Genomic DNA, 25,842 nt, shown 5'->3' with positions numbered 1-25,842 from the left:
CTGCAACTTCCTTTAAAGGGGGAGGAGCACTTGCAAAGATCTGGCACCAAGATATCCAAGCAATTCTCTCTCTGTATCTGCTTATTAAGGAGCTGAAGTGTTCATTAAAGCCACCCAGGCAGGTGGTCCAGACACTCCGGACTGGAGTGAACTCACACCAAGGAGCACACCAACTCTTTTTTGAAAATCTTCCGTGTCTCCTTCTTAATAGCTTGACCCATTTTCTCTTCTGAAAAGTAAGCGCATTAGCTCAGGGCCTGCCCTCAGGAGGAGGAAAGAACTCCTACCGAACGCCCAGCTTTACCACTGGCTGGTAACGAACTGCTCACAAAGAGGGATCATTTCTTTCTTATTCCTAAGAGCAGCCTTCTTGCCCACCTCATCCAGTCGCACTGAAATTTAGAGTTGGCACTGGTCTCGCAAATCATTTAGTACAAACCCCACATCGTACCCGCTAGAAAAAGGGGGCTCAGAAAAATCTACTGATGTGTCCTGCACACAACACCTCCTACGAGGAGCCGAGTGCAGCGCGGAACACAGGTCCTCCGACCAGGAACCCAGGGCTCTTCCTCCCCCTTTTCTGGGGCCCAATACTCTCCAGGGAGTCAGGAGGTGTTGGTGAGTGTCAGGCATGGAGCCAGGCGAGGAGGAGTCAGGTCCTTAGGCCCCAGCTACTCTAAGTGTGGTCCATGGACCAAGAGCATCTGCACCACCTGGAAGCGTATTAGAGATGGGTCCCAGGCCCCACCCCAGACCTTCTGACTCACACTCTGCATCTGAACAGCATCTGTGGGAGACTCACAGGAAAGACATCCAAATTTGAGAAGTGCTGCTGCATAGCAGGGGGAAAAAAAAAAGCAGACACCTTCACATTAGGATCAAGTTCATTTCTGAACTGCTGACTTCATGGCAAGTCCCGTATGAGCAGTACCTGCAGCAGAATTACAGGGAGGGGCAGTCCTGTGTCCTGACCAAAGTGGACTTGTCCCCTTCACACATCGAGACCAACGCAATGGCCTAAGGATCAGAAACCCTGGAGCCCGGCGAATGCCTTAGGTAACCAGGAAGGCACAAGATAAACTGCTCTTATTTTGTCTCTTTTCTGAAATTCTGATACAGAGAAAAGGTAGAGCATTGAAATTACCACCTCATCTAAAAATCAAAGATGCCCCCTTCTGCTTTTTTCATGAAGGGGTCAGCCACAGGAATCCTGGGTGCGGGGACGCAGCAGGCGCCTCACGTCAGGGCTAAGAGCCTGGCAGGGTGCTGGCTGCCGTCTCTGCCTCCTTGATAGCTACCTCCAGGCCTGAGCCTCAGCTTCCGCATATGCATACTGTACCTGTCTCACTGGTAGCTGAGAACAGGTACTACTCCATAGGCTGACTGTGAGGATGCTCGGATGCTTACAAAGCCTGGCACAGAGTGAGTGCCCAATGAATGCGACCTACTGTTACCACGCACGCCTTGTGTGTCAGAGGGCCTTAAAACCACTAGGGCTCCCAGAACAATTCCATCTTGTGACTGACCAGATATTGACCCACTGCCGTTCAACACGAAGCAAGCAACACGCAAAAAGAGCAGACGCTGAGACACGTTTCGCTCTGCAGAAACCACGGTAATTCTGGGCAGGAGCAGAAGCGGACGCCCCCTTTCACTTCAGATTCTAACACACACTGACACAGGGCTCGATCAGCTGTGAGAAGCTGAAGAACTCTGCTGGCCAGGAAAGAGGGGTGGGTCTCTGTCACACAGCCTCTGGTCTCCCAGCTGGCCCTCCTGAGATCACCAGCCAAACGTCTGCTCAGCAGGCAAAGCAAGAGAGAAAGACGGACAGCTGTCCTACTGTCTCTTTTTTAAAAACACAGCACAAGCTGTCACTCCCCGCCTAATAACTGGCCAAAAGTCAGATCCGATCTCCTTTGCCAAGCTTTCCATTTTTACTTTCACGAAAGCAGCAGAAGTATAATGTGTTTTCGAGCCCATCTTCACTGTTTTGATTTATTCATTTTAAACTGAAGTAAAGTTGATTTACAATGTTGTATTAGTGTCAAGCCTACAGCAGTTTTACATATACACGTATATATAGATTCTTTGTATATTCTTTCTCAGATTTCTTCCTTTATAAGTAATTATAAAATCTTTAGTAGAGTTCCCTGTGCTATATAGTAGGTCCTTGTTGGCTGTCTATTTTATATGTGAAAGTGAAAGTGCCAGTCGCTCAATCGTGGCTGACTCTTTGTGACCCCATGGACTGTAGCCCACCGGGCTCCTCTGTCCATGGAATTCTCCAGGCGAGAAGTCTGGAGTGGGTTGCCATGCCCCACCAAGGGATCAAACCCAGGGTCCTGCATTGCAGGCAGATTCTTTACTGTTACAGCGACGCAGGAAGCCATATTTTATATACAGAAGTATGTACATGTTAACCCCAAACTCCTAACTTATCCCTCCGTGCCCCTTCATCATTTTTTTAAAAGCATTTAAAATTCATACAGCTCCTTTTGAAAAAAAAATCTCCACCTCTTCATTTCCTAATTAGACCCAATAAGAGTATAAGAGCAAGCATTACTGGACAAGCCATATTGAAAAACATCGGTCCAAGTCTTGAAAATCCAAATCAAGACCAAATCAATCACAGCATTTAATTCAAGTGAATTTTGTGTTTCCTCCCAAGGGACTGATAGAATGTACTGACAGAATGTTCAAGTATTTTTAGAGTTTGGGGGAAGACATAAAATTTGCATACAGCCTTTAACCAAAATTAGTGTGTTCTCCAGCCATGCTTTTCAGATTAACAGTATTATACTTTTACTAGCTGCTTCGTTTTGGGAGTACACATCCTCAAGGAGACACTTTTCTAGCTGAGTGTAATCCAGTAAATTAAAAGGAGAAAAGGCTGTAAAATGAATTCTCTCCTTATGTCTCCTGGTGTAGACAGCTGCAGGACACTATGAAACTCTTCAGTTGTCTAATGTTTGGTCTTAACCCGTCAGAGGGCAGAGGCCCTGGAAACAGAGGTAAACTCCAAACAGACACGTGTGGGGCTTAGTCACTTAGTTGTGTCTGACTCTTTGCAACCCCATGGACTGTAGCCCACCAGGCTTCTCCGTCCATGGGGTTCTCCAGGCAAGAATACTGGAGTGGGCTGCCACGCCCTCCTCCAGGGGATCTTCCAGATCCAGGCATTGAACCTGGGTCTCGCACATTGCAGGCGGATTCTTTACTGTCTCAGGCACTAGGGCAGCCGCCCAAACACACACGCCCCCACCCTAACCCTTTCCCATCTCCTCCTCCATCCAACGCACTCCCAAGCACCTGGTGATGCTATGGTGAGCACCCTCCCTCAGGGGCCTTACCTGTCGGTCTTCTTGATCAAGATGGCCCTGAAGATGTGCTCGAGGGGCGTCTTCTCCCTCTCGGGGGTCGGCTGCACGAAGGGGTGCAGGGCCGCCAGCGAGAAGCCCTGCTGGTACAGCTCCAGCAGCTGGGCGGGCAGGTCGAGGAGGGAGGCCAGCCTCACGGCGGAGGCCCTCGGGAGCTCAGCTGCAGGAAAGAGAAGGGGGAGGCCCATCAGAGACCCACCGACCCGGCCACCCTGCCCCACCCACACCCCGTGCCACTCAGCCCAGCAGAAAATCTCCAGGTCACCTCCCACTCAAGAGCCTGTCCCCTTCTCAACTACCATCTTCAGGGAAACCTACAAACAGCTGTTTAATTTCAAACTCACCCATAGGCACTGACTACTGGATAGTTTCAATCTAGAGCCTTACTCCTTGGAAGAAAACCTATGACCAACCTAGACAGCATATTAAAAAGCAGAGACATTTCTTTGCCAACAAAGGTCCGTCTAGTCAAGGCTATGGCTTTTCCAGTGGTCGTGTGTGGATGTGAGAGTTGGACTGTGAGGAAAGCTGAGCTCCGAAGAATTGGTGCTTTTGAACTGTGTTGTTGGAGAAGACTCTTGAGAGTCCCTTGGACTGCAAGGAGATCCAACCAGTCAATCCTAAAGGAAATCAATCCTGAATATTCATTGGAAGGACTGATGTTGAAGCTGAAACTCCAATACTTTGGCCACCTGATGCGAAGAGCTGACTCACTGGAAAAGACCCTGATGCTGGGAAACATTGAAGGTGGGAGGAGAAGGGGACGACAGAGGATGAGATGGTTGGATGGCATCACCGACTCAGTGGGCATGAGTTTGAGTAAATTCCAGGAGTTGGTGATGGACAGGGAGGCCTGGTGTGCTGCAGTCCATGGGGTCGCAAAGAGTCGGACACAACTGAGTGACTGAACTGAACTGAATCTAGAGATAAACTTCCCAGAGATCACACTGGAAAAGTCACTTCCACCCCCTCAAAACATAAGAAAGAAGGAAAAGAAGGAGGAGGAGGATCAGAAGATGATGACAGCTGCATACAAATATAAAACTGCTGTGTAGCAAAAAGCAGGAGCAAAACAAAGTCCAAAGACAAACTGGAACAACATTGACAAGCCACTTAACATAAAGGGGTTATCTCCTTAATTTGAAAAACAAACAATAAAAAAAGGAAAGAAAAGAAAAATGGGCAAAGGTAATTGTCTAAAAAGCATAAAAGGGTAATCACTATTTGAAAGGACACTCAAATTAACTCAAGATTAGAGTTCTGCATATCAAAATAAATGTTTTTCACCTACTGAATGATTTTAAAATCTTTTTGAGAAGGGCAGACAACATTCAAAAGTTAACAGATTCAAGTGAAAAGTGTACATCCCTGCCCAATCCCCATGACTTAGATTTTTTTTTTCTCTAGAGGCAATCAATACTATCCATTTTTTGGTATACATGTTAACAATCGCTAAATTTGTACACAAGTAAATAAGTTTACTCATCTCATTTTTTTACACAAATGGTAGAATAATGTTTACAATCTAACTTTTTATCCCTTTTTATCAACTGTGCTAGCCGCTCAGTCCTGCCTGACTCTTTGTGACCCCAAGGACTGTAGCCCGCCAGGCTCCTCTGTCCATGGGGATTCTCCAGGAAAGAACACTGGAGTGGGCTGCCATGCCCTCCTCCAGGGGATCTTCCCGATCCAGGGATCAGAGCTGCATCTCCTACGTCTCCTGCTTTTGTAGGGGGGTCCCTGACCATTAGTGCCACCTGGGAAGCCCATTTCTTTCCCCCATGCCCTGGCTATTGTCACAGTGAAAAAAATGATTCCCAGAAGGTGGTAATTTATATTTCTCTTGTTATGTAATTTGTACTTAAACATTAAACATTTCACGTTTAAATGCTATTTATGTTGTCTTTTCTGTTAATTCATAATTTTTGCCTAGTTGTCAACTGGGTTATTGATCTATTGGTTTGTAATTCTTAATATATTAAGAAATCCAGTTCTTATATGTGATAACAGTTGCAAATACCTCTCAATTCGTTTGTCTTTTGACTTTGCATAACATGAGTTTTGCCATGAAGAATTTTTTTTAATGAAGTTGAATTTGTCAATCTTGCCTTCAGGAACTTCTAAGTTTTAGGTCACAGAACAAACCTGTATTATAAAACAATTCTCTGCTGAATTCCTACAGTAATATTTCATTTCTTACATGTGAATCTTTGCTCCATTAGGAATTTGTGAAATATGAATTCAACATTTCCCATCCACTCCTAGTTTATCCGTTTTTTCCTGATTTGAGATGTTGTCTTTATCATATATTATATTCCTAAGTATATTTAAATCTATACCTGTGATCCATTAATCTATTCTAATAATTTTTATATTATGTTTTATATAAATGTTATACACGTTTTAAAAATTTTATATTATGTTTTAAACTCTGGTCACATTATTTTCTGAATTTTCCTATCTCCCTGTTTGTTTTCTGAATCTTTCTGTTTATTTGTTTTTCCAAGTGGTCTTTAAAATAAGCTCATCAAATTACCCCTCAAAAAAAATCTTGCTGCTATTTTTATCAGATCATGTTCACATTACAGCTGACAGAGAATGGACTTTCTTCTTTTTATTCATTTTTAATTGAAAAACAGTTAATTTACAACATTTTGTTAGTTGCAGGTGTATAGAAAAGTGATTCAGTTATACATATCTCTATGTATCTGTTCTTTTTCAAATTCTGTCTCATTACAGGTTATTATACGATCCTGAATACAGTTCCCTGTGCCGCAGAGTAGGTCCCTGTTGATGTATTTTACATATAGCAGTTTGATATATTAATCTCAAATTCCTAACCTATCACTCTCCCCTCAGACTATTTGATTTTCTTTTTAATCCATAGGAATTGGAAATTGAAGCCAACCAATATTTTACAGAAAGTTAACAATGTCAACATCCCGAGAATGGATATTTTCATCATGCTACAAGTTTCCATCCAAGAACCTGGCATGACTTTCATTTATTCAAGACTTTTTGGAGGTCCCTCAGATGCATATTACAATTTTTTTTCACAGAGATACTGCACAGTTATGAAGTCTCTTCTAGTTATTTTATATTTTATTGCTATTTGAATAGATTTTTTCCTCCTTTTCATTCTGTGATATTCATCGTGGGCAAGAATGTTGGGGAAACAGTCTCGCTCATCGTGGCTGATGGGAGAACCTGTGTGGAGGGTCATGTGGTATCTGCCTTCAATCTTAAAAGTGCATTCACCCTTGGTCCAACAACCTCACCACTGGGTATGATGCCTATGCTGGACACATAAATGTGTCTCAAGATGCATGGGCAAAGATGTTCACCACGGGATTACTGCAAAAACTAAGAGCCAAAGCGCTCTTCATTGTAGGGTGAGCTCAACACTGGGGACACCCCAGTGATGAATCCTATGAGCCGTTAAGAGGATTACATGCTAATGAAAATGTGTCCGAGATCCATGACTAAGTTAAGAGACAAGGGGTCTAGCAGTATTTATCACAGGATACTAACATATAAAAAAATGGGAGAATAGATAGAGATGAATAAAAATCTCTTTTTCTGGAAGAAATCACAAAAGCATCAATATTGGAGAGACTGGAGTAGGGAGGGGAGGATGGAAAGGTAGATTTTACTTTATTTTGTACTTTCAACACTATTACCATCCACAGCAATCGTTTGGGTGGAGGGCTGAGGAGACATTTTAATTTTCTTCTTTATACATAAAAATATTATTTAAAAATTTTATGAATTTTAAAAAATAATGTTACTTAAAAAAACAAACTAAAGATGAAAAATATTATTTAAAAATTTTATGTATTTAAAAAATAATGTGTTACTTTAAAAACAGAATAAAGATGAAATCTAAGGGTACTTAAGAATGCACTTAAAGTCAGACACTATAGTTCTCATTCCACACATCACACACGAAATTTATAGGAAAAGAAAATCTACAGCAATGGTTTATGCTAAAGCAAATGACCGCCATCCTGGAGAAACTGCCATGATGACACTGACAAAGATAAGGCTGATGGAGAGAGCTGGAAAGAACGCAATGTTTCCCTTTAAGAGTAGTTCTAGATATGCTGTCAGATTTATAAAAAAACAGAACAAAACAAGACTTGAAGGTAAGTCTGGAAAGAATGTGCTCCCAGGCACAGAAACCCAGTGGGCCAGGGGTGGCCCTGCCCGGGACCCTGGCTTTGGAGCAGGGTTCGTGTACGCCCGCCCCTCTGTGCGGCAACAGAGGCTGCACCCAGCGTCACTACAAACGGAGACTCTCAGGCCTCACCCCAGACCTACTGCATCGGAACTGGAGCCTCATACATCTTCCCTGGTGGCCCAGCTGGTGAAGAATCCTGCAATGCAGGAGACCTGGGTTCCATCCCTGGCTTGGGAAGATCTCCTGGAGAAGGGGACAGCCACCCACACCTGTAGTGTTGCTTGGAAATTCATAGACACAGGAGCCTGGTGGGCTACAGTCCATGGGGTTGCAAAGAGTTGGATACGACTGAGTCCCTAACTCAGTCACTCAGGGGTTGCAAAGAGTTGGACTCACTGAGTGACTAACACTTTCACTTTTTTTTTCCCCAATGTATTCACAATCCCTTCAGGAGATTGAAGCCTAAGTCCAATACTGTGCCCACCTGATGTGAAGAGTTGGCTCACTGGAAAAGACACTGATGCTGGGAAAGACTGAAGGCAAAAGGAGAAGGAGGTGGCAGAGGATGAGAGGGTTAGACAGCATCACCAATTCAATGCACATGGATCTGAGCAAACTCCGGGAGACAGTGCAGGACAGAGGAGCCTGGCGTGCTGCAGTCCATGGAGTCGCAAAGAGTCAGACATGACTCAGTAGCTGAACAACAGGAGTGATTTTCCAGATAGTTTCCCTTTGGCGTTCCTCCACTGGACAAAGACCCTTTGGGTCTGAGGGCACACACCTCCGTGACCCTGTGACTCACGCTCCAACCCCACACAGCCGAGACCCTGGCGGTCCCTGCCCCTGGAAGCCACAGGCCCCCTCCCCAATCTACGCACGCCCCAGGCCCAGGGCGGCAGAGAAACCAGCAGAGAGCAGGTGAGGAGACACTGCTGCAGGTGCAAAATTCAAGGGGAGCCAAAAACTCAGCAACCAAGACAAATCAATATTGAATGCAATATGCTAAAAAGTGAAAGTTAATGCCCGCAGTCCACCCTGAACACACTATCAGAAACGTTAATAAAGATAGGATCAGTATTATGGATTTTCCTTTTGCCTCAAGCTCCAATACAGCTCGGCAGGGTACTGTTCCGGATCGCCTCTTTCTAAAACATGTTGCCTCGCCTGCCTCACCCGAGTGCCGGCCCAGTTCCGCCTCTCTCGCATTCATGTCTGGGGCCCTGCAAACGACGGGAGTGGGCCTGTGTATAGGGAAGCAGGGGCGTGTTTCCCCCGCTGTCAGATGACGAAGCAACAGAAGCGTGCGTGTGACGCACAGACATTGCGTGTTTCATTTAAAAAACCTGAATGGACTTTTGGCTGGAGTAAGCCTTCCTGGATGGTAGCACCTCGGAAGAAGTCATGTCGGACTCTCTGCAACCCCATGGACCGTAGCCCGCCGGGCTCCTCTGTCCATGGGCTTCTCCAGGCAAGGATACTGGAGTGGGCTGCCATTTCCTCCTCCAAAGGGATCTTCCCAACCCAGGAATCGAAGTGGGGTCTCCTACATTGCAGGCAGATTCTTCACCTTCTGAGCCACCTTTCTGGAGGGTAATTTTATAATAACCATCAAACGTAAAAATACCATACAGCAAGGAGACCACCCTCCTCTTTGAAGAAACTGTACATAAAGAGCATCTGTGAGTCATCAAAGATGAGACCTTAAAGTCAGGCTCTACAGGTTGGTATTTGGTAAATGTTTCAAGTATCTCAGACTCTTTCTGCAATGATAAAGTAAGCCTGTACCAAAATGTTAATAATATGTATGTGTTTCCTCTTACACATCATCCTATAATTAAAAAATAAATAAATAAAAGCAGTTGATGCACTTAGAAGCCTTGGGATGCTAGGATCAGCTACGTTCCTCACTGGCCTCAACCCCAGACGTGTGAATGGTCAGTTTCTGCTTATAAAACAGAGATTACTTCTATCACAGAATCAATGTAAGAATCACATGGGATGACGCACATGTAATTGATGAAGCTCAAAACGGCCGAGCCCAGTAGCGTGGGGAGCGGTGGACAGACAGCTGGCCATGGGGCCTGGTTCGCTGCAGATGTTGAGGACGGTTCAGCCCTGGGACCCTGAACCTCCCCACCCCCCCACACCCTTTCATCTCCACCCTCCGAACCAGGGCACTAAAAATATTAGTCAATCAACCACTTTACAGCTAAATGCCTCCTGAATAAAACATACACCTTTTAAATTTTTATCTCCAAATCTAAAGATGCATCTCCTGTCAAAACTCAGGGATTTTATGGTTTTAATTTTTGGTATGCATGCTGTCAAAGTAAGTTGATCTTCATGGTTAAAAAACAAATAAAAATGAATCTAAACCATCTTATGGCAATAAAAAAAGGCCCCTATTGTAAATATGATTAAAGGCCTTAATTCCGTGTTTCTTTTTGAACCTTAACCTTAAAAAAAAAAAAAAAAAAAAAAAAAAGCCCTGTTCCTATAAAGTGACCAATTCCCCAATATTATTACTGGGAAAACAAACGAAAGATTGACTTATGTGTTTGGATGAACATACCAAACGTGGCCTCTTGGTCTATTTTTCTCACCCCTCCCACCAGAATAACCTCTCCACTATTTTTGTTTTGTAATATTTGCCTGATTTCGTTTACAAATTACATAACCTCGGGCGACTCATGTAATTCCCATCCTGTCTCTTGGGTTCTTCCTTTTGAAAACAAAGACCCTTGACAGGCCATTCCTTTCAGAGTGTCCAACTTTCAAATGCAACGATATCATTATTTCAAGCTGGAGACTAAGCTGTAAGTTTCTAACTAGAAAGTGACATTGGAGAATAGAATAAATATTTCCAATGTGAACTGAAAGGGTCCTCCCGACCAGAGCCAAAAGGAGAACGAACAACCACACGGGCGGGCGGGCGGGTGGAGAGACGGAAAGATGGGGGAAAAGAACCTGTCGCTGGCGTGGCCGGGTGAAACTCACCACTGAAGGTCTTCCCTGGTGGCCTGGTGGTTAAGGGTCCGTGGGCCCATGCAGGGGACACGGGCTCCATCCCTGCTCTGGGAAGATCCCCCACACGTCGGAGCAACTAAGCCTGCATGTCCCAACTACTGAGCCTGCGCCCTCCAGCAAAACCCTAACCCTAACCCTAACCAGCTGCGACCACCGAAACCCAAGCACCCCAGAGCTGGCGCTCCGCAACACGCCGAGTCACCGCAACAAGAAGCCGTGCACCACAACGCCAGAGGAGCCCTGCTTGCCACCCCTGGAGGAGGCCCACGCACAGCCACGGAGACTCAGCACAGCCCGAGATACGGGGATGCACTTATCCAAAAACCTCACTGCTGAAGGAGAGAGCCCCGATGGGACCGTCTTGGCCAGTGCGACTCTCCGGGCTAGGGCCCGACACCCACTCGAAGGTCAGACTTTCCTCCCCACTTTCTAAACTGCCCTGTTTCACAGACTTCACCAGCAGCGATCGGTCTGCAAGCCGGGGTCCCATGCTCGGGAAGCCAACTCCATGCCACATGGGGCCTCGTCCCGCCGCCGTGCAAAAGCCCAGTTCTCCAGCCCGAGCAGGGGCTGGGTCTCATCCTGTGACCTGCAGTGGGCCTGGGACAGACCCAAGGCCAGGATCTGAGGCCCCCAGGGCCCGATGGATAGGGTAAGCAAGAGACAGAGCTAGGGATGGACAAGGAGGTGGAAGTCCCACCTCACCAGGAGAGGGAATCCCACCTGTCCTCCCAGTCAGATTGTTACCAAGGAGTTCGGTGGGTCCAATGGTGCCAGAACTTCTCTAATTCTTACCCCCAAGAACTCAAAATTCTTGACCTTTGTAGAAACTCTCCTAATATTCAGCTTTGGCAAGTAGTCCCATTTCATTTTCAAACCCACACAGCTTGCCTGGTGGCTCAGACGGTAAAGGATCTCCATGCAAGGCAGGAGACCCAGGTTCAATCCCTGGGTTGGGAGCATCCCCCGGAGAAGGAAATGGTCACCCACTCCAGTATTCTTGCCTGGAGATTTCCAGGGATAGAGGAGCCTGGTGAGCTACAGGCCATGGGGTCATACAGAGTCAGACAAGACTGAGTGACTAACACACATGGCCCAGAGCCAAGACCTGGTAGGTTGTGGAGGCTGGCTGGGGCACTTGATGAACATAGGAGGACGGATGCCCCCTCCTCCTTCTCATCCCAGACGGTGACACTGCCGAGGGGTTCAATCCCTGGGTCAGGAAGATCCCTTGGAGAAGGAAATGGCAATCCACTCCAGTACTCTTGCCTGGAAAATCCCATGGACGGAGGAGCCTGGTAGGCTACAGGCATGGGGTCGCAAAGAGTCGGACACAACTGAGCAACTTCACTTTTCTCTTATAGGTTATTACAAAGTATTGAGTATACTTCCCTGTGGTCCTTGTTGGTAAGCTATTTTATATGTAGTAGTGTGTATATGTTAATCCCCAATTCCTCCCTTTTCTATACTGATGTAGATGTGAACAAAGAGATTAGGACCATATAACTACATTTCAAATCCCTTGGAAACCTTTGCTTTGTCCTCATTCAATTACCAATAAGAGGCTTTTTTAAAAATCAAAACTGCTGGAAAGGTATTTTGGGTAACATGAGAGTCCAAAGGTCTTTTGAAATACTGTTTTGCTCTTCAGTGTTTAGAACATAATTCCGTATGAATAAATACACCATTATTCCAGAAGTTTTTTTTCTTTTTTTTTTTAAAGAAAGGAATGAAACAGGGGGAAAAGCATAATCCACAAAACCACATATTTCTTAACACTCCTGGGATAAAGTAGATTGCTTTTGCTATGACTATGTTTGTTTAACAAAAACATTCTGCAGCCCCACTGACTCCCTGGAAACGAGGCCTTTCAGACATCTGCAGAAGAGCCAAAGCGATGTTGCTGCTGCTTCAAATTTCCTTAAGGGGAAGGAAAGATCCCCTGGAGAAGGACGGCCACCCACTCCAGTGTTCTTGCCTGGAGAATCCCACGGACAGAGGAGCCTGGCGGGCTACAGTCCATGGGGTCACAAAGAGTTGGACACGACTGAAGTGACTCAGCACACACACACACACACACACACCAGCTTCCAACACAAGAAAGAAAGCGTGTGCACAATGACCAATGACCTCACATCTGACTTAAGTCTCCGCAGCAGGCCGGCCACGCCCAGCTGCAACAGCCCCCATGATCGTGCCCGGTGATCGTTTGTGCTTTAACCCGATTACTCCAAGTCTGACTTTGCTTTTCTAATTACATCCACTAATGGATCTGTCAGTATCTGTCAGTATCAGGAGCCCAACACGAGAGACAGATACCATCTCCCGAGGGTCAGCGCCTGCTCAGGTGAGGCTGATAAGGATACTGTTCAACCAAATCCTTTTTTTCCCTCTAAGTTCCTTGAAGGCCACCATTTCTGTAATATCAATCTGCCTGGCTTCGCAGTAGAACCAATTCAGCAAAACACAAAAGTCAATTAATGCTTGATGTGGGGTTTTTCACACATTTGCGTTTTAAGACAAGGTTTGCAGTCCATGTCTTTGGTATCATTTCTAAATCTGGGGCATCAAATGTCCATCTTAGGGTCTTCAAATTCAAAGTTTTGTCAACTTTTTATCAACAAATTCGTGTTTCTGAAACAAAGCAAAACAAAAAGAAACACACACTCCAGACTCAGAAGACCACACCATCAAAACACTATTTATTCTTTTATGTTCTGTTAATTGGACTGAAATTCACTTAACATAAAGTCACTCATTTAAAGTGAAAGAGTCGGGGCATTTAAATATATTTACAATGTTATACGACCATCGCCTGTATCTAGTTCTGAAATGAGGCAACTGCAAGTCCATTAAGCACTTATTCACCATTCCTCTCTCCCCTGGCCCCAGGCAATCAGCAACCCGCTTTCGTAAAACACAGTTCTTAACACCTTAACTACATACATCACAGATAAACTCAAGAGGGAAATCTCAGTAGGACTAAAAGCACTTCTTCAAGCTTTCATGAACCTAGGATTCTACAGGTCAAGCAGCAATAACTGACAAAACAACAGATGCTCATCCAAGGAGTTCTGAGATGGGGTCACCAGTCCACAAGTGGTGACGAATCCCCCATGCGGGAGGCATGGATTCGACCCCTGGTCCGGGAGGATCCCACAGACCACGGAGCAGCCTGGATGGGAGGGGAGTTTGGGGGAGAATGGATACATGTTTACGTATGGCTGAGTCCCTTTGCTCTCCACCTAAACATTGCTAATTGCCTATACTCCAATATAAAATAAATAATTAAAAACAAAACAATACCAGGCACGGTGCAGCTTAGATCTCACAGTGGGGGTGCTCATATATCAAAAGCAACCAGCTAGACGCTGAACCCACAGTATTAATAAAATATTTCACACACTTAAATGTACTTTGTATAGAGAAGACACAAAGGATTACCAAGTCTTCAAACTTTTAACCAAACTCATTCACACCAGACCCAACAACAGCTTAGCATGAGTCAGAAGGGAACCTAATTATCAGTATTTTATGCCCTTTTTCCTAATTGAGCGTGATAACTCTATAGCTGACACTCCTGGAAGTCCTCTTTTGATTCTGAGACTACAATAAACTGATTGCATCAAAGACCAGCCTCTAATGAATATGTACAAACAATATGGAAATGAAACTATTTAGAATGTAAATGAGACCCTATATGGATTTCTATGATAGAAGTCTCAAGACCTGGCATAAAAGTAATCAGCACAGAAAATCTTCAAGGCTGAAAACGTGGCTGGTCTGAATTGAATGTGCCACACGCGTAAAATGTCCATGAGATTTCAATGACTTAGCACGAAAATAAGAATGCAAGACACCTAGGCTAAGAAGTTGTTTTTTACTGCTAACATACTGAAATGACAATATTTGGAATATATGAGGATTAAATAAAATACATTAAAGTGAATCTCACCTGTTTCTACCTGTTTTAAATGTGGCTACTGGAAAATGTAAACTTACATATTGAGCTCACATATGAGCGGGATGGCACTGCCCTTATAATTACTTATTAAGCATTTGCTTAACATTTATCACTGTTTTCAATTATACAAATTATTCATTTAATCTTTTTCTGTCCTTCCCAATAAATAAGTTCTGCCAGGAAAGAGTTCTGCCAGGCAAGGCTGGGTTTGTTCGCCAACAAGCTGGCCTGAAGAAGGCTCATTAACAATCATCACTAAATGAAGAATTCCTCCACTGGCTGATCCGGTCACCACCCCCGTCATGACCACACCAGACTTTTTCTACCAAAGGAAGGCCAAGGCAAACTGCCCCCTGCAGCCACTCGGAGGTGCCGCACACTCTGGGCTCCAAGTAAATTAGCCAAGATGATACCAAGATGACATAAGTTTGAGCAAAGTCCAGGAGACAGTGAAGGACAGAGAAACCTGGCGTGCTGCAGCTCATGGGATCCCAAAGAGTCGGACACGACTGATTAACTGAACAACCACAAACACAATGAAAGAAACCATAATAAGTCCTAAAAAACCATCACCCAGGGTAAAACCCAGAGGGAGTTTATTTTTTTCTTAATCATGGTAAAACATACATAAAAATTTACCACTGTAACCCTATTTCAGTGTACAGTTCAACAGTTCCAAGTACACTAACGCTGCTGCGTGACCATCACCACCGGGCCTCTCCAGAAAACCTTCTCTCAACCAACAGCGCCGGCTGCAGCCGCCCCTCAGCCGCCCAAGCAGAGAGGACCGCGCCTCCATCCCCCAGCCTTGTTTCCTCTGCCCGCTCCAGCAGGAGCAGGAGATGCAAGAGCAGCAGGGAGAAAAAAAGAAGCTGCTCTGACTCACAGGAATTCCCAAACATGAAAAACCCGCCACTGGGAAAGAACCAAAGGTTGAGGCGACAACAGAAGCAAAGGAAGAATGCAAGAATCTCACTTTGCAGACGTGGCCGAAAGACTGAACCGAGACTCAGCATCCTAGTCGCAAGCAGGATAAAATGGGGGGGAGGAGAAATTTCCCAAAAAGCGTGGTGCCCCGGGGGCATAAGTGCACTTCAGTTTGGCATTTCCATGGGACATAAGAGCATACTACTATTTCTTTTTATCCTGAGTCATTACCATAATGGGACTCCACTCTGCAACAGGGCTTTACGTTAATATGTCAATGAAGTCTTTACTTAGGAGAGTTTTTTTTTTTCCTTACATTTCAGCATATAATAATATAAAATAATACACTATGGAAACTGTCAAAAAGCATAAAAATTCTCCAGGCACACAGACTAGTTTTGAGAGTTTATGACAGTTAGGGACCTCCCCAGTGGCCCAGAGGTTAAGGCTTCACACTTCCAGTACAGGGGACGTGTGTCTGATCCCTGGTTGGGGAACTAAGATCCCACCCGCCACAGGGCAAAAAATAAATAAAAATCAATACACTAAAGGTGAACTTTCCTACAAACGGTGCCACAACAACAGACGCTCTGTACAGAAATGTCTAAAATTCAGTCACTACACAAATAAAGTTGTAGAGTCATTCCTGGAATAGATTCATAAAGACAGGAAGTAAATGATGGTTTCCAGGGTTTGGGGAAGGGAAGAACGGGGAACTGGTAGTTTAACAGATATAGGATTTCAGTTGAGGAAGATAAGATCTGGAGATGGATGGTGGTGATGGTTGCCCAACAATTCGAATGTACTTAATGACACTGTACACAGAAAAATAGATCAAAGGGTTAAGTTTTATGTTAGCTGTGTGCGTTACCAAAACTTTCCTGGTGGCTCAGACGGTAAAGCGTCTTCTTGCAACGTGGGAGACCTGGGTTCGACCCCTGGGTCTGGAAGATCCCCTGGAGGAAATGGCAACCCACTGCAGTACTCTTGCCTGGAAAACTCCATGGACCGAGGAGCATGGCAGGCTACAGTCCATGGGGTCGCAAAGAGTCAGACACGAATGAGCAACTTTACCAAAATTTGGAAAAAATAGGATGTCAGTACATCAGTCATGAAAAAAAAGAAGAGTTTATGACAGAATAAATCCCATTCTCTCTCTGTAGGCTTAGTACCACGTCTACCCTCAAAGGAAGCCCACTTGTGGTTTCAAAGGCACTGTTCCCAGACACACCAGCGATGCACACCAGTGGGTCCCCCCTCTTGCTGCAGTGGAGACACACAGTCAGCAGCGCAGTCAATAAACCATTTGCAAGATTTACCAAAGTTCCATATATGCGAACGCCTTTTAATAAATAAAATTCTTATGTATATGACATCACAAAAGATTCAACAGCACTCAGATGAGGATAGGACCAGACAGCTCCCAAGCTCTAAAAAAGGCGTCACACCTGCATTTTCAGCTTTGCATGAACAATTACCGCATTCACGTGCAAACTCCCAAATTGGTGCATGGAAATAGAAAATCGTACACATGGGCCCCACTCACCAATTTGCATGCAAAATTGTCATCAGCATTCTCTGGTTTATTTTTTGCCATGTAAGATATGGGCTGGGGGCGGTCAATGATGCCTCAGGAGACTGATTTTTAGGAGGCATTTTGGTTCCCACTATTAAAAAGGGGGGTCCCTGATGATGTCTGGGTCTACACACGCAAATAAAATCCTTCCCAGCTGCCTTCTCACGCATTTCAGTGGAAGAGTGGAAAAGCCTGAGAATGAGAAGTAGAATAATGGGTAACGGATATGGAACAAGTAATAGAACAAAGAAGAAACATGGCAAAAAATCGTGTTTTCACCCAGAAAAACGCCATCTATCAATGACAGTTTGCGTAAGAAGAGAAAGATGGATATTAACCAGGCAGGAAAAGGACTTCCCTGATTCAGCCAATGATATTTATTGAAATGGACCAGGAAGCATGGCCTTTGAGACTGCCAGTGAGGCCCTGACAGGCATCTCCGTGCTCATAAGGCATCTTAAAAGTTTTCTCTAACATTCCTTCCCTCCCTTGCCACTTTCCTTTTTCATCTGACATGCAGCTAGTGTGAACTGAGATACACTGGAAGTGTGAGAAATACATACGATTTCAAAGACTTTGTGGAAAAAAGAAAAAGAATGTAAAATATCTCAGAGTGTTTTACTGATCACATGCTGAATTGATAATGTTCTGAATATACTGGGTTAAATAAAATACAATGTTAAAATTGATTTACCTATTTTAATTTTTTTTAATGTCACTACTAGAAAATTTTAAAATAGACTCATGGCTCACCTTATATTTCTATCAGACAAGGTCTGTTCTAGAACCTTTTGTTTTAAATTTAGTTACTTAAATTTTTTATTTTAAACTTATTTCAATCCAAAAAACATTATCCCTCCTCTACTTGTATTTTAAATAAGATCCATGGCTCACATTATATTTCTATTGTATAGATTTGTTCTAGAACCTTTTGTTTTAATTATTTAAGCTGATTTCAGTCAAAAAAAGAAAAACATGATCCCGTCTCTACTTTTATTAAGCTGCCAATTTAGCTCCTTACTAAGCATCCCGTTAGCCACAGACATCAGTACAGTCACTTCTCTTCCAAAAATAAACCTGTAACACAGAGAAATGGGGCAAAGCTGCTGAAATATTTACAGTGTGGGATCAGTGAGTCATCTGTCTTCAAATATATTAAATCTTTTCTTCTTACTCGTTGTCACTACTCCAAATTGGAGCGGAAAAGCAAAACTTCTTACAGTCTTCACATCTGATAGTGAAAGGAGCTCAGTCGTGTCCAACTCTGTGATTCCGTGGAACTCTTCAGGCCAGAATACTGGAGTGGGTAGCCTTTCCCTTCTCCAGGGGATCTTCTCAACCCAGGGATCGAACCCAGGTCTCCCGCATTGCAGGGGGATTCTTTACGAGCTGAGCCACAAGGGAAGCCCCAGAATACTGGAGTGGATAGTCTATCCCTTCTCCTGCAGATCTTCCTGATCCAGGAATCAAACCAGGGTCTCCTGCATCACAGGCAGATTCTTCACCAACTGAGCTATCAGGGAAGCCCTCACATCTGACGTTTGGTCCCTGAGCCCTTAAATATCCGCTCTTGGGGAATTCCTAGTAACACCATCACATCAGCTCCTAAGGTGTTCACCTCTCTGGAGCAGGTGGGTTCGCAAACTTTTTCTGCCCTTACTCTGTCTGCAGCCCACACACCCTCCTGAGTCTCACCCCGCCGGGCAGCGAACCTCAAAGTGAGCATCTCTCCTGCAAAGCACTGCTCTGGCAAAACTGGAAATAGCCTCGGAGGCCGCCAGCCAGCCAGCATCACGGCTGAGATTATTCACATCAGAAATACCAATAGATCCCTACAGTCTGTTTTGTTAAGTCCATGCAAGTGCTCTGGACTGGATTTTTCTGGGTGATTTATGTTACATTCCAGAAACGTGAATTCTCCCTCACGCACTTAACACATTGCTGCGGGTCACACTCCTATTTAACAGAGCCGCCTCCCTTCCTGGGCTTCCATCTGGCTCCTTTGGGAGTGGGATGAGAACTTCATGACGTTCAGTTCCCATATACCAGTAAGAAGGGAGTATCATTAGTACTTCGTTATCACTACAGATCAGTGTCTTAACTCTAAACAACGTAGGCAGAAAGAGAACAGAAACCTGCAACTGAATTACAGGGTGGAAAGCTGGTGATGTCTCCAAGCTGGCGAAGGCAGAGATGGGTGGTGCAGTGACCGAGGATGCACTTGTGTGGTACCGTGAAAAGACCTGTGGTGTGTATGCAGTCCAGGGGTCTTTTAGAGTCCCGATTCTACTGTTAGCTCTGTGTCCTCAGCCAGATCCCTGAGGATATCACGATCTGTAAAGCAAAGGGACTGTGGTTTGGGCAATTAGGGAGACTTCATGGCGGCGCTCACAGTAAAGAACCTGTCTGCCAATGCAAGAGATTAACAGCCCCCCCGGAGGAAGGCATGGCAACCCACTCCAGTATTCCTGCCTGGAAAATCCCGTGGACAGAGGAGGGCTACGGTCCCCGGGGTCGCCAAAGAGTCGGACACAACTTAGCGACTAACCAACAGCAGCGTGTATATACACCTGAAAGATGAGTCCCTGGACAAACCAACTTTTTTGATTTACTAACCAATTATGGACTCAACAGTGATAATGAGGGAGTGGCCAAGCCATTCAGTAAGACGGGAACAGAAAATACCCCAGGGGAGAGAGACAGCTGTGAGTGAGGAACTCAGCTGAAGTCAGGCTGAGGACAAGTCAGCTGTCATCTGGCCAGCCTGCGGCCTGTCCTTCCCCAGCTATCAAAACCTTTCCCACTGGGTCGTTTTACAATTTAAACACTACTTTTAACCTGCTTTTCTGAGAACAGTTTCAAAGGATTTTTTTTAGCTGAAAGAGCCCTTAAAGATGATGATGATGATGACGAGACAATGACAGAAGTTATTTCAGAAATAATGCTAACAGCGATGATAACAACGATACTAACTTCCTCTGATCATACATTTCATGCCAGACATTGTCTCATGTATTCCACACGAATCCTCATTTAATTACCAAACCACCCCTGAGGGATGCATTATTACTATCTCCACTTTAAAAATGAGAAGACTCTGGATCAGAGAGGTTGAGTAACTTTCCCAAGGTTGTACAGCTGGTAAGTGGTGGCCTAAGATTCAAACTCAGGCATTCAGAGCCAAAGCCTTTAACCTCGATACTATGAAGTTTCTCTAACTGCCCAAGCCACCCCTCATTTTACAGATCGTAACATGATGCCCCCAAGGTATTAAACAACTGGCTTATAGACATAGCTAGCAGCAGAATCAAGACTCTGCGAGACCCCTGGACCACACACCACGGCTCTCCCACTACACCACAGAAGTGTGGCGGGCGCAGCAGGATTAGAACAAAAGGCTCCAGGAAACCGATGGGCACTGTCTCCTGCTTCTGCACAACTGTGGCTCCCTTCCCAGGCTCCGCAGTTTGTTTCTGATCCAGCAATAGCCAACTGCTTGGATCACTGTTTTCCTTGAAAGGCTGAGCACAACAAAGCCTTTCCTTGAAATGCAACGTTGATTTCTTCAATGAATTTGGCAGTGTAATCATGATAGAAAAAAAAAAAAAGTACAGCGTGGATGTGTGCACCACGTTCAGAGCCAGGAAATCTACAATTTGGGAACCAGAAAAATAAGAATAGCTACCTAGTGCTTATAAATAACCATCAGAAACCAGACTTGCCTCATTTCAGGGTATGGCAAGCAAAAATAAAGCAACTGTTTAAAAAAGCAAATCCAGTTGGCAAAGTTAAATTTTCACAGTGACATTCAAAGTGAGGACTTATTTATAAAGTGAGGACTGATGGAATTCAGGCGAGCAAACGCAAATAACACGTTGCTGACCTTCTCCATGTCCCTGGACTCCTGCTCACAGTGCAGAAGGGGAGGCACAGGACAAAGGTCAAGGCCGGGGAGTGACAGATGCCTTGGTGGACCTCTACAGAGTCTGACCCGTATCTGGTTTGAGCATCTCCTGGTACTGGGGGGACAGGACAAGTGTTGCTGTAACAAAGTTTCTTCATTCACCTCCACTCTCCTTGTGTCATTACTAACACATTCCCAAATACCCATGTTCACATATCTTTACAGGTTCAAGATTTGATAGGAATTCCCAAATTGCCCTATGCATCAGTCTGACCACTCAGTCCAATCTATGCCTGTTTCCCTAGGTTACTCATCCAATAGGTGAAAATTATTGTGTCGCTTTGTTCTGAATTTCTATAATTGATAGTAAGTTTAGAATCTTTATATATAATGTACAGTTATATACGTCTGATTCTTCAGTTAACAATCCTGCTGCCCATCTTTCTATAACTCAGCTTATCTTTTTCTTACCGATTGTAGTAAGATTTTCTCTATGATGTTGTTGTTATTGTTGTTAAGTTGTATCTGACTCTTTGTGACCCCATGGACTGTAGCACACCAGGCTCCTCTTTCCTCCACTATCTCCCAGAGTTTGCTCAAATTCATGTCCACTGAGTCAGTGATTCTATCTAACCATCTCATCCTCTGTCATCCCCTTCTTCTCTTGCCCTCAATCTTTCCCAACATCAGGGTCTTTTCCAATGAGTCAGCTCTTTGCATCGGGTGGCCAAAGTACTGGAACTTCAGCTTCAGCATCAGTCCTTCCAATGAATATTCAGGGTTGATTTCTTTAGGATGGACTGGTTGGATCTCCTTGCAGTCCAAGGGACTCTCAATAGTCTTCAGCACCACAATTCGAAAGCATCAATTCTTCGGTGCTCAGCCTTCTTTATGATCCAACCTCTCACATCCGTACATGACTCCTGGGAAAACCATAGCTTTGACTAGATGGTCCTTAGCTGGCAAAGTGATGTCTCTGCTTTTTAAGATGGATACTAGTCCTTCGTCTGATATGCATATGGGCATACCTCTTTTTACTGTGCTTCGCAGACACTACGTTTTTTACAAATTGAAGGTTTGTGGCAACCCCATATTGTCAGATGAGCGTTAGCCCTTTTTTGACAGTAAAGTTTGTTTTTTTGTTTTGTTTTGTTTTTGCTTCGCTCTCCAGCTTGCAGGATCTTAGTTCCCCAACGAGGGATCTAACCAGGGCGTACAGCAGTGAAAACTCTGTCTTAACCACTGTACTGCCAGGGGATTCTCAGCAATAAAGTACTTTTTAATTAAGAAATGTATATTGTTTTTAAATACAATGCTTTTTGCACAATTAACAGACTCAGTTCAGTTCAGTTCAGTCACTCAGTCGTGTCCGACTCTTTGCGACCCCATGAATTGCAGCACGCCAGGCCTCCCTGTCCATCACCAGCTCCCAGAGTTTACTCAAACTCATGTCCATTGGGTCAGTGATGCCATCCAGCCATCTCATCCTCTGTTGTCCCCTTCTCCTCCTGCCCCCAATCCCTCCCAGCATCAGGGTTTTTTCCAATGAGTCAACTCTTTGCATGAGGTGGCCAAAGTATTGGGGTCTCAGCTTCAGCATCAGTCCTTCCAATGAGAACCCAGGACTGATCTCCTTTAGGATGGACTGGTTGGATCTCCTTGCAGTCCAAGGGACTCTCAAGAGTCTTCTCCAACACCACAGTTCAAAACCATCAATTCTTCGGCGCTCAGCTTTCTTCACCGTCCAACTCTCACATCCATACATGACCACTGGAAAAACCATAGCCTTGACTAGACGGACCTTTGTTGGTAATGTCTCTGCTTTTTAACATGCTGTCTAGGTTGGTCATAAGTTTCCTTCCAAGGAGTAAGCATCTTTTAATTTCATGGCTGCAATCACCATCTGCAGTGATTTTGCAGCCCCAAAAAATAAAGTCTGACACTGTTTCCACTGTCTCCCCATCTATTTCCCATGAAGTGATGGGACCAGATGCCATGATTTTAGTTTTCTGAATGTTGAGCTTTAAGCCAACTTTTTCACTCTCCTCTTTCACTTTCATCAAGAGGCTTTTTAGTTCCTCTTCACTTTCTGCCATAAGGGTGGTGTCACCTGCATATCTGAGGTTATTGATATTTCTCCCGGCAATCTCGATTCCAGCTTGTGCTTCTTCAATCATAACTTTTATACACACTGGGAAAACAAAACGTTTGTGTGACTCGCTTTACTGTGGTGTCTGGAACTGAACTGCAATTTCTCTGAGGTATGCTTGTACTGCAATTTTGTCTTTTTTTTAACATTGAAGTTTTAAAAGTGTACGTGATAAAAATTTCCGAAACTCTGAGGATTCTGGGTTACATGGCATCCTTTCTAAATGCAAAGCCTGGGCTCCTATAAAACCCCACTTAGAGTTAAAAGTGGCACCACTAACCCCTAAGATAAGTGAGTGCTTTGAACTGGGTTTCCGTTATGGTGCCAAGTAGCTCATGGCCCCCAGAACAGTCCTGCACTCCTATGCTGAGGGCCAGGAATAGAGGGTGTCTGAACAGGGTCGAGAGCCCCAAAAGAGGATGAATTAAACATCCAGGAGCCCTCTTTCTTGTAAAGCTACTGAGATAATCTTATCTGCCAGGTCAAATCTATATAACTTTAGATTGCAGATTCCTTGTGTTAATGCCTAACAAAATATTTTTCTTGACAATTCAAAAAATACACATGCTTTTGGAACTTTATAGAGTTCCAACTCTAACAGAAAAAGACTCTGGTTTTGCAAAAAGGGAAACTGAAGCTTCTCCTCCCAGAGCTCCCCTATTTGGGGACTGCTGAAGATAGTTACAACAGAGTCAGGGTCTCCAATACCGGAGGGCCACCACTGCCAGTGTCCCTGTGACCCCCGCCCCCAACTGGCCTGGAGGAATCACACACCGAAGCACGCCTCGTCCATGCCGCGGCTGCAGGCACCATTACCTTCCTGACGATTCCACGTGGCCCACACTCCTAAGTCTCCATCTGAAGCTGGTTCAGAAAAATCCCCCTGGCAAGTCCCACAGGCGATCGAAACTTACCATGCTCAAAACAAACCCGTTCACGGCCCCTGCACCTGCCCTGCCTCCAGCGCCTCCGCACGCTTTGCAACATCACAGCCAAGGGAGACGCGGCCCGAAACCGGAAACGCACGGACGCTTCCTCCGCCTCTCGGTCTTCTCGGCATCCAACCGGCCCCGTCTGCTGCCAAGCCTCCTGTGAACTCTCCGTTATGAGGTTCCTTCCTTTGCACGGCCACGCCTCAGCTTTCCTGCTCTCCAGGCTGCCTGCAGGCTGCCCTCCGTCTACACTGACAATCCGGCTAAAGTGTAGGCTTGCACACTCCCCCCACCCCCGGGCCCAAACCCAGGGCCCCACCCTTCGGTCCAGTGGTTCTCAGGAGGGAAGGCTGTCTCCGAGGGAACATTTTAGAGACGGGGGTACTCTTAGTTACCACAGGGATGGGGGACTCATCACCACTTCGGGGGGAGCCCAGGCCAGCTGGACGGCTAGGATGCACAGGGTAGACACTAAGGACTCTCCCGACCGCTGCACAATTTTTGAAAATCCTACTGGACAGTCTTCTTTTATTTATTTTTTAAATAATTGAATAACCCGGAGTATGTGCTTTATTCTTTTGTACATCAAAAATATACATTTATAACAACTTACTTCTATTTAATTTTTATTCGAGTAGTTTTGCTTTTCAATGTTGTGCTGGTTTCTGCTATACAGGAAAGTGCATCAGTTATATGTGCACAATACAGCCCCTCCTTTTGGGGTGTCCTTCCCACTTCGGTCACCCCAGAGCACGCAGGAGAGCTCCCCGAACCCTACAGCAGGTTCTCACTACTTACCTGTTCTATACACCAATGTGCACTTATGTGCACGTAAATCCCCATCTCCCAGTTCAAAGCACCTCTTCTCCCCCTTTGGTGTTCCTACCTTTCTTTTCTATGTCTGTGTCTCTATTTCTGTTTTGCAAATAAGATCATCTATACTACTGGACATTCTTTGTAGAGGAAAAGCCTGGCTCTAATTATCGAAGCCTAGAATTTCACTCCGCATAGAAACAAAAGTAAGCGCATGAAGTTTACCGTACACTGAACCTTCCAGGAATGTAGTCCTGAGTGCCTCAAGGGTGAAAGTGAAAGTCACTCAGTCGTGTCCAACTCTGCAACCCCATGGACTGTCCATGGAATTCTCCAGACCAGAATACTGCAGTGGGTAGCCTTTCCCTTCTCCGGGGGATCTTCCCAGCCCAGGGATTGCACCCAGGTCTCCCACATTGCAGGCAAATTCTTTAGCAGCTGAGCCACCAGGGAAGCCCCAGAATAATGGAGTGGGTAGCCTATCCCTTCTCCAGCAGATCTTCCCCACCCAGGGATCAAACTCAGGTCTCCCGCATTGCAGGCGGATTCTTTACCAGCTGAGCTGTCAGGGACGCTGCCTCCTGGGTGGTCAACGCCTATTTCCCGGCCTGGGGGTGGGGTAGATCCCCAGGCCCCTCACCATGCACCAGGTCAGACCTGCATCTCAACAGCGAGGGCCACTGGCTTCCCTGGCTCCCTCTGTTCGAGGAGGATTCTGTATGAGGCTTCAGGAGTCGTGCTCTGAAAAGGACTGAGCTCACAGGAAACAGTTCCTGGTCGATGGGGATGGGTGACGTCTGCAGTGGCAGAACCGGAATCCACGCAGGTGGACAAGGCCCAGCCTCCCGCCCTTCCCCTCCCCCGTCCCGTCTGCCCGGAGAATCCGCCCTCATGGCTCTCTCTAGAAGATGCTTCCTCAGCCTCCCCCCACGGCCCGTCTCCCTCCAGACCCCACCTGGCGCCCCCGCAGCTGCTAGGGCGTCTCCCAAG

At 45.4% G+C, this 25,842-nt stretch overlaps 1 protein-coding gene across 2 annotated transcripts in view; it reads right to left on the bottom strand.

Moving 5' to 3' along the window:
- The window catches only part of RFTN1 (raftlin, lipid raft linker 1), a 216,108-nt gene that overhangs the window by 127,036 nt on the left and 63,230 nt on the right, over positions 1-25,842 (bottom strand). For both annotated transcript variants that reach the window (XM_061167257.1, XM_061167256.1), the window contains exon 3: positions 3,354-3,540. In XM_061167257.1, the coding sequence (XP_061023240.1) occupies positions 3,354-3,540 (187 nt within the window). The remainder of the gene's footprint in view (positions 1-3,353; positions 3,541-25,842) is intronic.

This window comes from Dama dama, chromosome 19 (assembly GCF_033118175.1).
Source record: "Dama dama isolate Ldn47 chromosome 19, ASM3311817v1, whole genome shotgun sequence".
NCBI lineage: Eukaryota > Metazoa > Chordata > Mammalia > Artiodactyla > Cervidae > Dama > Dama dama.
Note: the sequence above shows the minus strand (reverse complement) of the source record. Positions and strands in the feature narration are given on the sequence as shown.